Here is a 16,291-nt window from a genome sequence, read left to right on the forward strand (position 1 = left end):
ACAATGTGAAAGAAGTTTGTTTGAAATCTTTGCCAAATTATATTTAAAAAATGTTTTTAATAAATAAATCATACATATTCACAGCCAAAAAATTGAGCTCAGGTGCATCCTGTTTCCATTAATCATCCTTAAGATGTTTTTACAACTTGATTGGAGTCCACCTGTGGTAAGTTCAGTTGATTGGACATGATTTGTAAAGATTCACACCTGTCTTCATGAGGTAGCACAGTGAGCACAAACCAAACCATGAATTCCATCAAATTGTCTCTAGACCTCTAAGACAGGATCGTATCGAGGCACAGATCTGGGCAAGGGGACAGAAACATTTCTGCAGCATTGAAGGTCCCAATAAACACAGTGGCCTCCATCATCCGTAAATGTAAGAAGTTTGAATAGCTTCCTATAGCAGAGCTGCCTGGCCAAACTGAGCGATCGTTGGAGAAGCGCCCTATTTAGGGAGATGACTAAGAACAAGATGGCCACTCTGAAATAGCTCCAGCATTTATCTGTAGAGAGAGAAGAACCTTTCAGAAGAACAACCATCTATGCAGCACTCCACCAATCCGTCCTGCATACTAAAGTAGCCAGACAAAAGCCACTCCTCTGTAGAAGCGGCAGTAACTGAGAGACTGGTCAGGATTGAGGGAAAGATGAATTCAGCAATGTACAGAGATGTGCTTGATGGAAACCTGATCCAGAGCTCTCTGGACCTCAGACTGGGGTGACGGTTCATCTTCCAACAGGACAATGACCCCAAGAACACAGCCAAGATAACAAAGGAGTGGCTACAGGAATGTCTCTGTGAATGTCCTTGAGCGACCCAGCCAGAACCCAGACTTGAACCCGACTGAACATCTCTGGAGAGAACTATAAATAGCTGTGCACCGACGCTTCCCATCCAACTTGATGAAGTTTGAGAGGTCCTGCAAAGAAGAATGGGAGAAACTGCCCAAACATAGGTGTGTCGAGCTTGTAGCTTCAAACTCAAAAAAGACTTAAGGCTGTATTTGGTGGCAGAGGTGCTTCAACAAAGTACTGAGCAGAGGCTGTGAATATTTATTTACCTGTGATTTTTTATTTTTATTTTTTATTTTAATACATTTGCAAAGATTTCAAACAAACTTCTTTTATGTTGTCATTATGGGTTTTTGTTTGAGAATAAAGAATTTGATCCATTTTGGAATGAGGATGCAACATAATATGCGGAAAAAGTGAAGCCCTGTGAATACTTTCTGGCTGCACTGTATATACCCTAAGGCTAAAAAGATTCCTCGAGTAACTTGAGTAATTCGAATACAAAAATGCAACGAGGCGAATTATTTAGTCCGTTAAACTACACACAAAGCACTGTGTTTCCCTACAAAACAAATAACTGACACACCACCTAAACCCTGGAGCGCTCTGGACAGGTAAACAATATAGAAGCCTGTATCCGCAAAAAAGTCTGCCTAATTCGAAGTTTTTTTTCTCGCAATTCCAAATTTTTTAATCGATTCGGGCAGCATCACCCCCTTAGTAGTGTCAGTAAGCATTACACATTGAAAATGAAGTGGGCCACAATCAATAGAATCGCATGGTATCAAACTAAACCTCCGATCCAAGAGAGAACTGTGAAGCTCTGGAGGAGACGGAAAAAGACAGATGAAGCCGAAAAGCCTTGTTCATACTCACAAACTTCAGGACCACAACATGGATACCAGTGAATGCACCAGAAATGTTGGAATTGAAAAAACCCGAAATTGCAAGAAAAAACTCTTTAAGAGACCCGTCTTATTTTCTCTTGCATATTTAGTAATACTCTTTAATAAAGAAAAAGTCCTTCTTATCTGATTACTCAATTAATCGATGGAATAATCAGTATAATACCCGATTACTAAAATAATTGATAGCTGCTGCAATATACACATCTGTTTTATTCAAATAGGGTCAAACAAGTGTAAACTTTTTCAATTTATTTAATTTGATCATTTGAATTGGCAATTTAATCAATTACTCAATTGAATCAACATAATAAAAGGTCTTTGCATTACCGTATTTTTCGGACTATAAGCCGCTTTTTTTTACCACGTTTTGAACCCCGCGGCTTAAACAATGAAGCGGCTAATTTATGAATTTTTCCTGGGTTTTTCCCGGGTTCACAAAATTCAAGCCAAAAAACTGAACCCCATAACATTAGACCAATGAAATTTTCGAACGGAAACGAAAAAACGCACCTCACCTGTATTCTGAGCTCCATGGCTTCGGGAGAAAAAACTTCCACCGGGTGATTTTTAAACGCACGACGATGCCAAAAGATAAACTCCCGAGAGAAATAGTTGTGAAAGGAAGGAGGAAGACAGTGAACAATGACTTTCTTGGTCGGCTACTGTTTAGATACAAGCCGTTGTAATGGGTTGAGTCTGGGTTAAGGAGAGCTCGCTAACTCCAGTTACAATAGAACTCATATAGGCACAGACAGGTTTCCAAAACTCGTGCTTTTTTATTTTTCTTGGCAACCGTGTTACGGGTTAGTCAAAGAAACTTAGAAATGAGCATCAGAAAATAATAAGGACATATTCCTCGGTCTTGCACACACGCAGTAATACCCGAAGAATGCAGTTCCAGGCTCTTCCTAAAATACTGCTATGCTCCTAAAGGAAGCGCAACATATTTCACCCGTTACACCATGTGTAACGTGTCTTTCGTTAAAGCCTGTGTAAAGTACATTAGTGTAGACAGGCTTATAGACAGGTGCGGCTTATTTATGTTAAAAATAAAAATATTTGTAAAATTGCGGCTTATATATGGGTGCGCTTTATAGTCCGGAAATTACGGTAATTAGATTTATGCTATTTTATTTGTATATATTTTTATTTAAACCAAGAATTTCAAATTGATTTACATAAATGTAAACTATTGTTCGCAAATGGTAATAATAAATGACGTTAATAAAAAACGACAAGCCGTTCTTTATTTTGCACTTCTTCCCACAACCCAAATTGAACCAAACCGTGACTTAAAAACTGAGGTTCTTTGTCAGTGAAATTTGTCAGTTCATAACAGGGATTACGAGATCGTCAGTTATTTAAGATTAATGTCTCGATTGTATCTCGGCGTATCCTGGTCTCGGGGTTCGTGATATATAGCATAATGGGTTTTGTTGAAGTGATAGAACTATATTCCTCATAGAGTCACAAACGATGAATACGCAAAGCTCATATGAAGGTGAGGGTGAATTCTATATGAAGCACACAGGATTACAGTACATGTTGTACACGTTTCCTGAATGCGGTGTGTTATATTACAGTAGTATTAGTTACCGATGTACTGTTGGTGGTGCTGGCTCTGAGCGGCGACACTCTGCTCCGGTGTGCTGCTGGAGTGCGGAGAGCCGAAAGAAATGCAATCGCTCATCCCACCCATCTTCTGTAGCGGCTTAAACCTGTGCGCGCACACACACACACACACACACACACACACACACACACACACACACACACACACACACACACACGTCAGCTAGGGCAGTAGGTTCATACATGACGGGCACTAATCGGGAAACTACGAGATGGAAGCAATATAGAGATAATTTTGCTCATTAGGGAAAAGAAAGACTAATTATTAGAGAATGAGCATTTAGTGTGCGTGCGCACACACACACCTCTGTTTCTGGTGAATGGGCTGCTGTCTCATAGCCATGTACTGAGTGTCATCCTGTAGTTGGTTGAGAGGTGAGTCAGGCTTCACTCGGATGCCGTAGTAGTGGTACTTTGAGTTTCCCCTGCGAGACACAATGTTCCACAGGTAAATTAAAATGAACTAAAACCAAAAAGTGATATATATTTATATATATTTGTGTATGTATATATATATATATATATATATATATATATATATATATATATATATATATATATATATATATATATATATCCAGTATCTGTTTTAAAAACTATAGGTTGATTAATCGTTTATCGGAAAGTACAATCCAACCTAGCTATCGGTAAAATCGGTCGAATTCTAGTCATAAAGATTTTTTGTTCGATTCACACATTAACCATACGCATAAGCAAATGCTTTAATTTCAATAGCAATGAATATGAAAAAAAAAAATGCCATTAGGATAGTATTAATGCTCTTTTAAACCACTTGACAAGTGATGCTCATTTGTATCCCTCACAGATAAATGTTTGGGGACCACTGGATTAGGCAAAAACCACGTGACTGCGGAAGCATAAATTCCCTGAGCGTGTTGGAAAAACGTAACATTACAGCTCTGCCTGTTATAACGCACTGACACTGGAGACTCCTTACATACATATGAAACAAACATCAGAACTAGCGCAATCTTAGTAGTATTAACAATTACGATTGTTTAAGGGTGTGCGCGTGGAGACAAACCTGGTGCCGAGGCGGCGAGTCCGCAGCCCCATAAACACCGAGCGGATCAGCTTGCCAAAGGAGGCGGCGTTGACTGGGTCCAGCTTCTGCTCGTGGCAGTGACGCAGGTAGTGGTTATAGAGAGAGCAGCGTGCCAGGCTCACCCCTTCCGCCGTCTCATAGTTATCCAACAGCCACTGCAGCTGCACACACACACACAAAACTTTCATTACAATTTTACACTGATTCTAAAGCCTATAAAACAAATGAGACCAAAAAAAAAAAACCACATTAAAATAAACAGCTACATTTGATCAACATTAATTATTTTCTACACAGGAAGAGTTTGAGGTGCACTCAAGGTCGATACAGACAATCACAAAAATTGTCATCGATTCAGTATTTGTCTATCAGAGGCATCATAGAAAGTTTTATTTAGCCAGTGTATGTTTGTTGCTGTGATGCGCTACTAAAAATAAACGCAATGCAGAGTTTTATGTTTTGTTTTTTTTTTTTATTATTGCTTTTTAACAATATCGTTATCATACGTTGTGGTCTTTCGAAATGTGCACCATGAATGTCCCAGTGCTCAGTGCTCACTGAAGTGAAGTGCTCTCACAGCCACTGGTTTTAATGTTCAACACTCAGTCTGCTTCACTCGCACTAGGGGTGTGCGCGATATTGACAAACAAAATGATACCTATCTTTTTCTTGTTTTTTTGCCTAAATATCGATAACAATATTTTTGCTGAGTGTGTTATTGGGCTGGAACCTTAAGGACTACTGTGGAAAGCTGACTCCTTTTTTCTGCAAGTGTGTATCATCTTTAAATCAATTTCTTACATTTAATTAGAATCAGAAAGACATTTAGACTGTTACCAAGCAAATTAAATCAGTAATTATGGGGTGTAAGAAAATATCGATACACGAGTGTTGCAATATTTTATTTGGCGATATACTATCGATTCTCAAAAACGCAATATCAATATTTGAAAAAAACTTTAACAGTGACAAAGTATTAGCACAAAGAATGGTAAAAAACTATTATGGCTATATCAGTATCGCAATGAATCGCAAAATATTGTATCGCATCCCTGGTATCATGATACGTATTGTATCGCCAGATTCTTGCTGATATACAGCCCTATTACAAATTATTATGCAGCTGAGAAAAACATGTAATGCTTTAACCTGCAGTTACAAATGCATAAAATAATGTTTTGATATTTTAAAGAGAAAATGTTGAATACTGATATTCAAGGTTATATAAGATATTCGATTCGTTCACAATCACTCACTTACTCACTATTGCTCAGAAATACAAAACAGTGCTGTGGCTTTGTTAAGGATTATTTTTGTTGGAAAAAAACAGGCGACGTGGTGTCTAAAATGTAAATCTCTTTTATTGTTTTTTGATCATTGAACTGTTGTATAAAAATCAATATCACATTTGTAACCATCGACAATCACAGTGTCAAATTTAAGACTTTTTAAGACCTTCTTACGACCATTGAGAATTCAATTTAAGACCTAGATCACAACATCAAAATCACACAGACAAATAAGTTGTAATAAGGAACTGGCCTTAAACGAGCCCTAAATTTATTTTTTCAAGCCAAGTGTCGCTAAACTTGCACTTCCCCACCTCTGAAAAAACAAATCTGTGGTACGATCCGAGAGAGATTCTGTTGCATGTTGGTCTCAGTTGTAGTCGTAATACAGCGAATTATATTTGGATCACAAAAACGACCAAAAAGTGCTGCGGGAGCATTTCAATGAGCATCAGAGGTAGCATTACATAGACATCGGAAAATTAAGACCCGTTTCATTTAAGCGTCAGTGATTCAGTGATCATTAATGAGCACAATATCAGAGCAATAACTGCTATCAGGATCAGGGTTAGTGTCATTGTCAGTATCGGTTCACCCCTAGTTTACATGGGAGATTTTACTGTCTACATTAGAAATAAACAACGGCTTGATGCAGTGACAGCAGCCTGGAAAGGCAAAGCACATTTTCCACTCCCACGCACACACACCTGAGATGCAGCTCTGCCATTAAGTAAAAAAGTAAGTGTAGTGCTGGAACTGTTTAAAGACACTTAAGCATGTTACAAAGAACAGGGGCGGGTAAATTTCAGTTGAGTGCCAAGTTAAGCCCGCGTTCTGGATGGAGCTTCCTGGTCCTAGGCCTGTACCACCTGGAGAGTCCTCAGAATAATGTATTTCCCTGCTCGAACACGCTCCATTTAACTTGTGAGATAACAATCAAACTCTTTATGAGCCGGATTCAAAAACTAAAAGCCCACTGCCAAAACTCTTCGAAGGGCAGAACAGATTATGCGCAACAATCAGTGAAAATTAAGTCTTATTTATGGCCCATTACTGCTCCTTTAGCCAAACACCTTGTATGTGTTAATCACACAACAGCAGCAGATTAGCATAATAGTGCATGCTAATGTACATAATTCTTTAATGCGCTCCAGAGGTAGTGCTAGCTGTTAGGTTTTTTTTTTTTATAAAAATAGCTTAGGCTTAGTCTAACCTACTTGCGTTTTGTTTGGGTTTTGCGATTTACTCGATAATGTCAAATCGTATAACAATTACGATAACACTCAACGATCACAAAGTCACATTTAAGACTTTTTAAGACCTTCTTAAGACCATTAAGAATGTGATTTATGACCTAGATCCCGACTGATAATAATATATATATAATCCTGCATGTTATAAAGAGAAACGGAGTTAGAATTAAGCTGTGGAACGCCGATTTAGATCGCGTGCATAAATGTACAAGTTACTGCATCATAAACTAAGAGCCAATCATGTTCGATATGCAAATAAAGGCCCTGCAAAAAAACAAAAAACAAACGAGTGGTCTGTGTGAGGTCCACTGTGTTACTGATTTAAGACGCATTGCACCCTCACGATCTGAACCTGTACTCGGGTTTAGACCTGAAGTAGGCGTGGGCAAAAATATTCTGAACAACGACCGACAGTTCCTCGAAATCAGCTACATTGCTCTAGTTTAAAATTAGTCTGAACTTTATACATTAGTTTTAGGTACATTATATAAAATACTTCAAAATCAAACATCATGCAGAAACATCAGAAGATGATTCGGAATAAGGTAAGCAGTCACCCAATCATTTCTCCAGGCGGAAAAGCGATACCCAACAATAGAAAAGCAATTAGCAAAGCAGAGGAGCAGCAGGAAGGTGTGGAGTGTAGGCTGCAGTGGGCCTCGCTTTATTCTATGCTCTTTCTCTGAATAAAGTTTGCTTTAGAGGACTTACATGGCTGTTGAGCAGGATGCTCTTGTGAGAAGCAATCCCTTCAGACTTTTGGAGGTTTTCAATCGCCATTTCAAGCTACAGAAAAAGAAGGGAGGAGCATGCAGAACCAAGAGGGAAGGGAAGAAGGGGAGTGAGAACAGGTGACAGGCAAAGGAAGGTAAGGAAAAAGAAATGCCAAAAAAAAGAAAGAAAAAAAAAAGCAATCATACTGTTAGCTGTAGCAAGATCAGGGCAATTCCATTACAGTCAGTGAGTGTGTGTGTGTGTGCAGACGAACACGTTACACAAAAAAAAATGTGAATACGGAAATGTGGGGGTTAGGCGGCAAGCCGAGATACTCCTACCGACTCGCACAATGACGCATGCAAATGCAAAAGCCTGGGTGTAATTCATAATACCGCAATAAAGCTCTTCTTTGGAACTCACTCGTGTTGCAAAATGACAAACGACAGACTAAAACCGGATAAAAGATGGAGAGAGAGAGAAGGAAGGAGAAAGCAGGCATCCTTTCAGGTATTTTAAAGGTTCCCAAGGGCCAAACGTAATGCTCCGAGTGGGAATGCTATGTGCCGCAGGATCGAGATGCTCTAGACCCTGCTGAATCACTGAAAGTGACAAAAGAGAAAACGCCCGCCTGCCCCCCCTCCACTTAAATATCTTTATCTACTAATTATCAGTTGTTTACTAAGTTACTAAGTATCATTCTTCCTCACGATCACTCTTTCTTAGGTTGTCCGGCAGGCGCGTGAACCGCGGATTAATTCCTCGTTTTATTGCAGATCAATTTTAATTATTTTAACGATCGTGGGACGCAAGACGGTTTTTTTTCCCCCTGCCAATATGTCGTTTCACAGAGCAGTCGTGTGTTCACGTGAATGGGACACGTTAATCGGACAACGACAGTCTAGCTGAGGAGCAGAAGAACTTAAAAAGACTCCCGCATCATTGACATTTGATTAAATGGGAGCTGTTTACTTGCTGTAACTTTTCTCGTAATAAATGGAAAGCGCATTGTATTTGTCCCCCCTTTTTCTTTGGTTGATCCGAAAAAATTATCCAATCCATGACTCAAAAACCGTAATGTGATCCGAACCGTGGGTCCGTTGCGAGGATACTCTCTCCATCATCTTCACACGCTTTCTCTCTCGCCTTTTTTCCCCCGTTTTCTTCTTTCACTTTTCCTTGTCCAGTTTTCTCTCCCGTTCGCTTGACCCAGTAACGGTGGTTCATGCTTTGATTTCTGAACTGACTGAACATCTGGATTATTTCATTAATCAGCACATTGCAGAAAGGGAAAGCTGCTGCTTTCAGGCTGATGTGAAAAGGAAATAAAACATGTGGTGTCCTGAGGGGATTCCGTCATAAAACAGCTTTTTTTCTGGCGGAAAACGGCGGAAACGTACCATCGCAGAGGAGGACCGGGAGGACGGAGTGGCGTGATGGCGGCCGTCCATGCCCCCATGGATGAGATAAGCGCCGCTGCTGGAGATCACTTGGCTGCCGCCTACGTCCATGGGGATGCCCACCATGCCGTGGGAGGCGACGCTGCTGGCTGAGGAGACGACCGTTGTGACCTGCGTAGCCCCTGCCTGAGTGTCAAAGTAGGAGTTGCCGCTGGATTGACCGTAGAGCTGGGCGTCATGGTTATAGGTGTACGCTGTGCGGCTGAAGAGACGGAGAGAGAAAGGTTAAGGAGTTCACAGACATATAACATACGACAGCTTCTCCATCCCTGACACTTTCATCCATTCTCTCCATTAGCCTCTTTCCTTTCCAATCTCAACCCGAGTCTCTTCCTGTCTTCAAGTGTTTCTCAGTTACATTTCTTTTTGTCTCACGGTCTCTCCTCTCTCTCTAGCCAGCTCCTTATATCAGGGTTCCCCCACATTTTTCATTTCCAAATTCCATACTTTTCCCAGACTCAAATATGCAGACTTATTTAGGAAAAATACTTATTTAACATCTGAAATAACAATTTAAAATGTAAACTATAACACGTTACATTGCAATCTCCGATGTACGTCGGAGTCAGAATCTCAGATGATTTCCATACAGCACAGTCGGAGGCGCCGTACCGTCACGGCAACTGCTGCCTCGCAAAGTAACGACCGAACACATCTGTGCAGATCCGTTTGAGCACCAATCTTTTGGCAGCACTGAGAGTCTGCACCCAACTCCATTAACAAACTTTTGGACTGCACTAAAACGTTAGAAAAGGCATTTTTTGCCTCATTTTCGCCTTTTGTCCATACTGAGACGACGTTCTCAGTCAACGAAAATGTGTAGCTTTTTGAAGAGAAAAATTTTTTTTCTCCGAAACAGATAAATTTTAAATCGTCGTTTTGCTGCGGGTTGTGAAAACGGAGGCTTTCGAAAACAATGGAGCATTTTTAGACATTGGCGTGACGTTTCAAAGTAAACAAACGGCAGACGTAAATGACGCGGGTCGAATCGTCATACGTTTCGCTCAATCACATTCATTGCGGATGAGCAACTTTTGGGAAACAATTGAAAACAAAAGTGTGGACACGGATGAAAAAAAACACATTTTGTGCCTTTTCTGTACATTTTTTATTACTAAATTTATAAATTAGAAAACAGAATAGGGCTATAGTACGGAAAAACTAATATTTTTGAATATTCCGTGTTCTATTTTCCATATTAATCAAGACCTGGAAATCACTCAAATCAAATTCCAAATTTTTTAAAAAATGTGTAGGAAACCTGCTATGTAAGATACGAAGATAACGAGAAGTGTGTTTTGCATTCTGTATCCGTTACACGAAATTAAAAGGAAAACCAAAATTTCATTTCTGATCCCCAGTTTTAAAATTGACGCGAAGACTGTTCAGCCCACACCGTGTCAGGCAGTCAGACGGAGACGGACCGCACTCGGTTCGGTTGACAGCACGGCGAAAAAACAAATCTGTCTAGTTTTAGATAAACATGTTTAATTACTGTGTGGTCTAATTAGTCTCACATTACTGAAGGAAGCCGAAAAAGCCTTCAGGGGTTTATAACGATGTTTTGAGGTTGGCGCTGCATGAACAGCGACACGCGTGTCCCATGATGCGTGCCGCACATGCCATAAAGAGGGGAAAAAAATCTATTTTACTGACAAGCTGTGAGAAATATCTAAAAAACGTAACAGACTGGAACGTTTCAAATCTCCACCAGAGTCTGATTTGGGTTTGAACGAGCGACAGAGCATGTCGCACATGCATCAGACTGGTGGAAACGTCAGCTGCTAAACTGCTACAACAATTGATGAAAACCACTGGTAGCTTAGGGGTTAAGACAGAGGACTTCTGATAAGAAGGTTATAAGATCAAATCTCAGCACCACCGATCTGCTACTGCTGGGCCCTCGAGCAAGGCCCTTAAACCACTAAGGGCTCAGTAGTATATATAAATAAGATACAAGTTAGTCACTTTGGATAAGGGCACCTGCCAAATGCTATAAATGTATAATGTAAAAAATGTTCCTCATGTCATCCTGCTTCTGGGCTGCTCATTACGGATTGTTGTAGACACTAGCCAGATATAAAAACAGCTAATCATCCGAGAAATGTTTTGCAGGCCTCATGCATACTCAAATGTCTGCTTTACTTTACGCTGAATGTGAACAATTGAGCTGAATTTGATTGCGTTTGCCAAATTATTTGCTCCTCCTACAGCATGTCTGGTAGGCGTGTCAAAATAACATTTATTGAAGTTTTCAATTGATAATAAGGGTAATATCAAACTATTTAAATTTGCCACATAAGAAAGAATAGAGCTTTACATTGGTGTTTATTCAGTTTTTTATTAAAGGAGAAGTGACATACATGGCGCCATTTGGGTAGACTGTGTCTCCTCCTTCAACATACTGCACCTGGGAGGGGTATACGTGCTGTACATGCTGCACCTGGCCCACACACACACACACACACACACACACACACACAAAGAGAGAGAGAGAAAAACAAGCAAAAATCAATGCAGTTTCCGCAATCAGTACTAGAGTTCAAGATATGAAAGGAGCACATCTGAAACTATGGTGAGAACGTAAGTGTGTGATCGGATCCAAAAAAGAGCTGCGAAAAAGCCAAAGCTCATTAACGAGCCTCAAACCGCTATTAGTCTGGAAAACCGAACAGAATTCATCATGTCGGATTTTCACACACCTGCCACTGGTTTGGGAGATAAAGCACGAGGCAGAGTGAGAGAAAGACAGATAAGATGTGCCAGGTGTGGAAGAGATTACTGTGTGTGTGTGTGTGTGTGTGTGTGTGTGTGTGTGTGTACCTGCTGAGGAACCTGTTGCACCCTAGACAGCTGCTGGACCTGTGGCTTTGGGGATGAGCCTGTGGTCTGAACTAACACTCGCTGCAAAACCAGGAAAAAACACACACACACACACACACACACACACACACACACACACACACACACACACACACACACACACACACACACACACAAATAAATAAATATTGTCTGCGAAAGCCTGATGAGCAACCATAATACAATTACAAGCACAAATTAAAACTGTTGAAAAGCCTTCAATAATATATACACAAAAGTCATATATTTCACTTGCTGCCTAATATTTCCCACTCTCTAACAGTTGCCATGATGAAGATATAAACAGTGTTATTTATTTCACTGCTCATAATGTTATAATGTAATTATGTTTAGCCTGGTTGCTGTATATCTATATATCTGCCATCTATGGTCTGAATCAGTGTCACCATAACAACCATATGAGCATTTTTCTTAATAATTCATAATAATTACATTTGTGTAATTGCTGAGGGTATTCATGTGTGTGTGTGTGTGTGTGTGTGTGTGTGTGCATGCATGTGTTTATATATTATTAAATGTTTTCTTCCCTTGAACTTTGTACTTTTTTTATTCATTTACTTTTACTTTTTTTATCACTATATTCTATTTTTCCTGTTTAAATGTTGGACAGTCATATAAAGCATTTCACTGCATGTATAAAATTAGAATTTTGCATTTGAGGGCTGTTCTCTATTCTGATTGAAAGAGTCGATTCATTGAATGACAGCAGTTTCGGACAGGGGAGACGTCTAAACTTCATATCACACGCTTAATAATAAATATGATACATAACGTTATTTAAAATCCTAGATAGCATTGATATGGGAGGTTGAGTTTTTGTTGTTGTTGTTATTTTGTAAAGAAGGAGTCTCTAGCTTAAGAGCTTTCCATAAGTTGTACCTTGAGGTTTTTTTTGGAGGACAGGATAGAAGCATTGCACAGTGCAGTTTTTTTTTTTTGCGCAACATGCACCAATTTTTTGGTTTTGTTTTATTAGCTTTAAATAAGATTTTTTTTTTTTTTTTTTTTTAGAGAGAGGGAGAGAAGCAAGGAAACTGGTTTAACACTCATTGATTTTCATTTCACTGCAAGTTGTATTGTGTGTATAACTATGTTTGGGACAAATAAAAATGTTTATGAACTTTAAAATTTAAGCTGGTAATCATATGGATTAAACAATTCTAATTGTCTGAAAATGTTGTTTTATATAACAACATTTCTACAACAACTTTCTTTCGGCTTCTCCCATTAGGGGTCACCACAGCGGATCCTCCGCATGTTTTGATTCGGCACATGTTTTTACGCCGGATGCCCTTCCTAACGCAACCCTCCATATTTATCCGGGCTTGGGCACTGATAGTGGCTGGGGTTCGTTCCCTGACCGGGGATCGAATCCGGGCCGCAGCGGTGAGAGCGCCGCATCCTAACCACTAGACCACCAGGGAACATATATATATATATATAACCCAACACCAGACTTCCAACCATTGACACTAATAATTTTTCTTAATCAGACACAATACATTCCTGTTCTTCAGCAGAACATAAGTATGATTTACCTCCCCAGCAGGTAGCTGTGGGTTTTGAAGGAAAAAAACAAACCAAGAGGTTTGATGAAACATTATAACAGGTAATAAATGTTACTAACATGGCTGACTGGGGGGTCATAAAAATCCACTGCAAAGCCGGCATGCCCTCGGTTACTCAGATTTTTTTTACCCCCCCTTCCTTTTTCCAAATCGTTACGGTTTGTTCTTCTCCTCCCAGTCCTCCTCCTCCTTATTCTCGAAGGACTAATCAAGACTTCTATTTATACTCCGTATCATCTCCTGGCAGGTTTGAGAAGACTCTAATTAACTAGACTAAGATTCAGAGCTGTCAGTTATCCTCTGTTAAGTTCTTCACCTGCTTTTTCTTTCATTGCCTGTTCTGTAGTGTGGGCAAATTCTTTTAAACGTGTGTTTTAATAAAAAAATATATATATTTTTAGATTGCTCCATTTTATTTATATATTCAACCAATTTACCGCTAATGCTCAATAAAAAAAAAAAAGAGTAAAACATAACAGCCAGGTGTGATCAATAAATCACATTTATGTCTTCTTTTGTAAAAAAGTTTGTGTTTATTGCATTTCTTTTACTATATGATGTTAAAATGTGTTAAATCATCATCAATGGACTGCACAGACTGCTATCTGATGACAAAATAATTCGGCTATTGAGAGCTTATTGATATGGATTTGATTCTTTTGTCATATAACTATTACATATTTAAGTAGATTTTTCTTTCAATGTTTTAGGTGTATTGTGTGTGTGTTTCCTTTTTTCTCAACACTATGTCAGCTTCTATGGTTATGGTCATAGTTGTTCAGGTTAGTTAAACTGTTTAAGATTAATTTGGGGTAGAAGTATCACAGTCCAGCAAAATGTGTTTAATGGACATTGGGTTCTGACAGGATGGACGTTATGGGGAATTTTCTCCCGATAATAAAATTGTACATGTGAGTTTTGAGTGTCCTAACCGGCATCGTGTGTAAATTGATCTCAGTGACTGCGAATATGAAAAATAGTTCATATATAAAGGTATAAAGCATTTTACTTGTGTGTGGGTTTGTGTGTGTGTGTGTGTGTGTGTGTGCGCGTGTGTGCGTGTGTATGTGTGTACCTGTTGTGACGGAGGTACAGGTTGAACGACTGGTGCTTGGGCCGAAGTGCTCGTCTGTAGCGCCACTGCGGACGCTGCCTCCGAGCCGCTTTCTGAGTTCTGCATTATGTTCTTCTCTCCCTACACACACACACACACACACACACAGAGATGTGAGTGGGGGTACACCCAAAAAGCTGAGGATGAGAGCAGACTACTGAATGACGAGACGTTGGCATTTGTGCCAACTGGTTCTACAAAGAGCCTTTTCAGTGAGCATTCAGACTGGGCAAGGCATGAGACAGGGAGGGAGAGAGCAGGAGAGAGAGGGAGAGAGAGGGAGAGAGAGAGAGAGAGAAAGACAGACACCCCCCAGGAGCCGTTCACCTCTGAACCTTTTTTGTGGCACAATGAATAAAGGCTACATTAACAGTCTAATCACAACCAAGCACAGCATTTGGGTGGGAGTTCAACTACAGCCAGAAGTGTGTGTGTGTGTGTGTGTGTGTGTGAGATGACTCGGTATATTGAAAATGTGTGTGAGCAAAGTTATAACCGGGCCTGTTTAAATCAAAACAGAAGGACATAAAACAGAGCAATAATAGTGGCCAAGTAAGTGTGTGTGTGTGTGTGTGTGTGTGTGTGTGTGTGTGTGTGTGTGTGTGTGTGTGTTTGTATGAGTGTAAGTGAAAGAGAGAAACAACTGGGGAATCTGCAGGGAAAATTCTCTAAACTTCTGAAATAAAAAAACTCTCTCTAAAACACACACACACACACACACACACACACACACACACACACACACACACGAGATGGTGTTCTGATGAGCTGCAGCGTTTGTTTCGTGTGCGAGTCCGTCTCCAGGGGATCCAATAATCCAGCTGATATGAGGAAATTCCTCAATGCTTTGTAAACGTTTGCTGGTTGCTATGGTGAGGGAACCATGGCAACCACCCTGAACACTGGACACCTCCCTACCTGCCCCCCTTCAATACCACCATACCTTCTCACCCCCCGATCCCCCCCACCACAATCTTTATTTCTCTTAGCTTGTTTTTTTTAAAACACTGGTTCTGGAACTTTGGTGGGAGAAGAAGAGAGAGAGAGAGAGAGAGAGAGAGAGAGAGAGAGAGAGAGAGAGAGAGAGAGAGAGAGAGAGAGAGAGAGAGAGAGAGAGAGAGAGAGAGAGAGAGAGAGAGAGAATGAAATTATGAGAAATAGAGAAAGAAGAACAGAGAGATCAAAAGAGAAACAGAAACAGAGGATGAAACATCAGCTGAGAGAGAAAAGAAACAGAGTTAAAGCGACAGAAAAGAGACACATTATCAGAGAGAGAGAGAGAGCGTGATGGAAAGTGGTTTGAAATAGGGATAACAGGACACTGAGAGACAAAGACAGAATGAGTGAGAAAAACAGAGGGCAAGAGATAGAGAAGTGCAGAGACGCAGAGATTTTAAGAGACACGTAAGGCGTATATTAAGGAGAGAGAGAGAGAGAGAGAGAGAGAGAGAGAAAATGAGAGAGAGAGAGAGAGAGACGGAGAGATGCTGTGAAAGATTTATAGATATATGGTTAGAAAGGAGATAGATAGATAGATAGATAGATAGATAGATAGATAGATAGATAGATAGATAGATAGATAGATAGATAGATAGATAGATAGATAGAT

The 16,291-nt window shown here is 39.9% G+C and overlaps 1 protein-coding gene across 3 annotated transcripts in view; it reads right to left on the bottom strand.

Annotated features, from left to right (window-relative positions):
- The window catches only part of rfx2 (regulatory factor X, 2 (influences HLA class II expression)), a 44,301-nt gene that overhangs the window by 9,597 nt on the left and 18,413 nt on the right, over positions 1–16,291 (bottom strand). The window contains exons 1-9 of one of the 3 annotated variants that reach the window (XM_046870484.1): positions 15,430–15,497; positions 14,644–14,763; positions 11,941–12,021; positions 11,481–11,560; positions 9,058–9,319; positions 7,655–7,729; positions 4,381–4,562; positions 3,641–3,760; positions 3,300–3,421 (exon numbers count right to left, since the gene is read on the bottom strand). In XM_046870484.1, coding sequence (XP_046726440.1) covers positions 3,300–3,421; positions 3,641–3,760; positions 4,381–4,562; positions 7,655–7,729; positions 9,058–9,319; positions 11,481–11,560; positions 11,941–12,021; positions 14,644–14,748 — 1,027 coding nt within the window. In that variant the 5' untranslated portion in view covers positions 14,749–14,763; positions 15,430–15,497. Of the gene's footprint in view, positions 1–3,299; positions 3,422–3,640; positions 3,761–4,380; positions 4,563–7,654; positions 7,730–9,057; positions 9,320–11,480; positions 11,561–11,940; positions 12,022–14,643; positions 14,764–15,429; positions 15,498–16,291 lie in introns of those variants that run through there. The other 2 variants (XM_046870483.1, XM_046870485.1) reach the window with 2 other exon arrangements.

This window comes from Silurus meridionalis, chromosome 17 (genome assembly GCF_014805685.1).
Source record: "Silurus meridionalis isolate SWU-2019-XX chromosome 17, ASM1480568v1, whole genome shotgun sequence".
NCBI classification, from domain to species: domain Eukaryota; kingdom Metazoa; phylum Chordata; class Actinopteri; order Siluriformes; family Siluridae; genus Silurus; species Silurus meridionalis.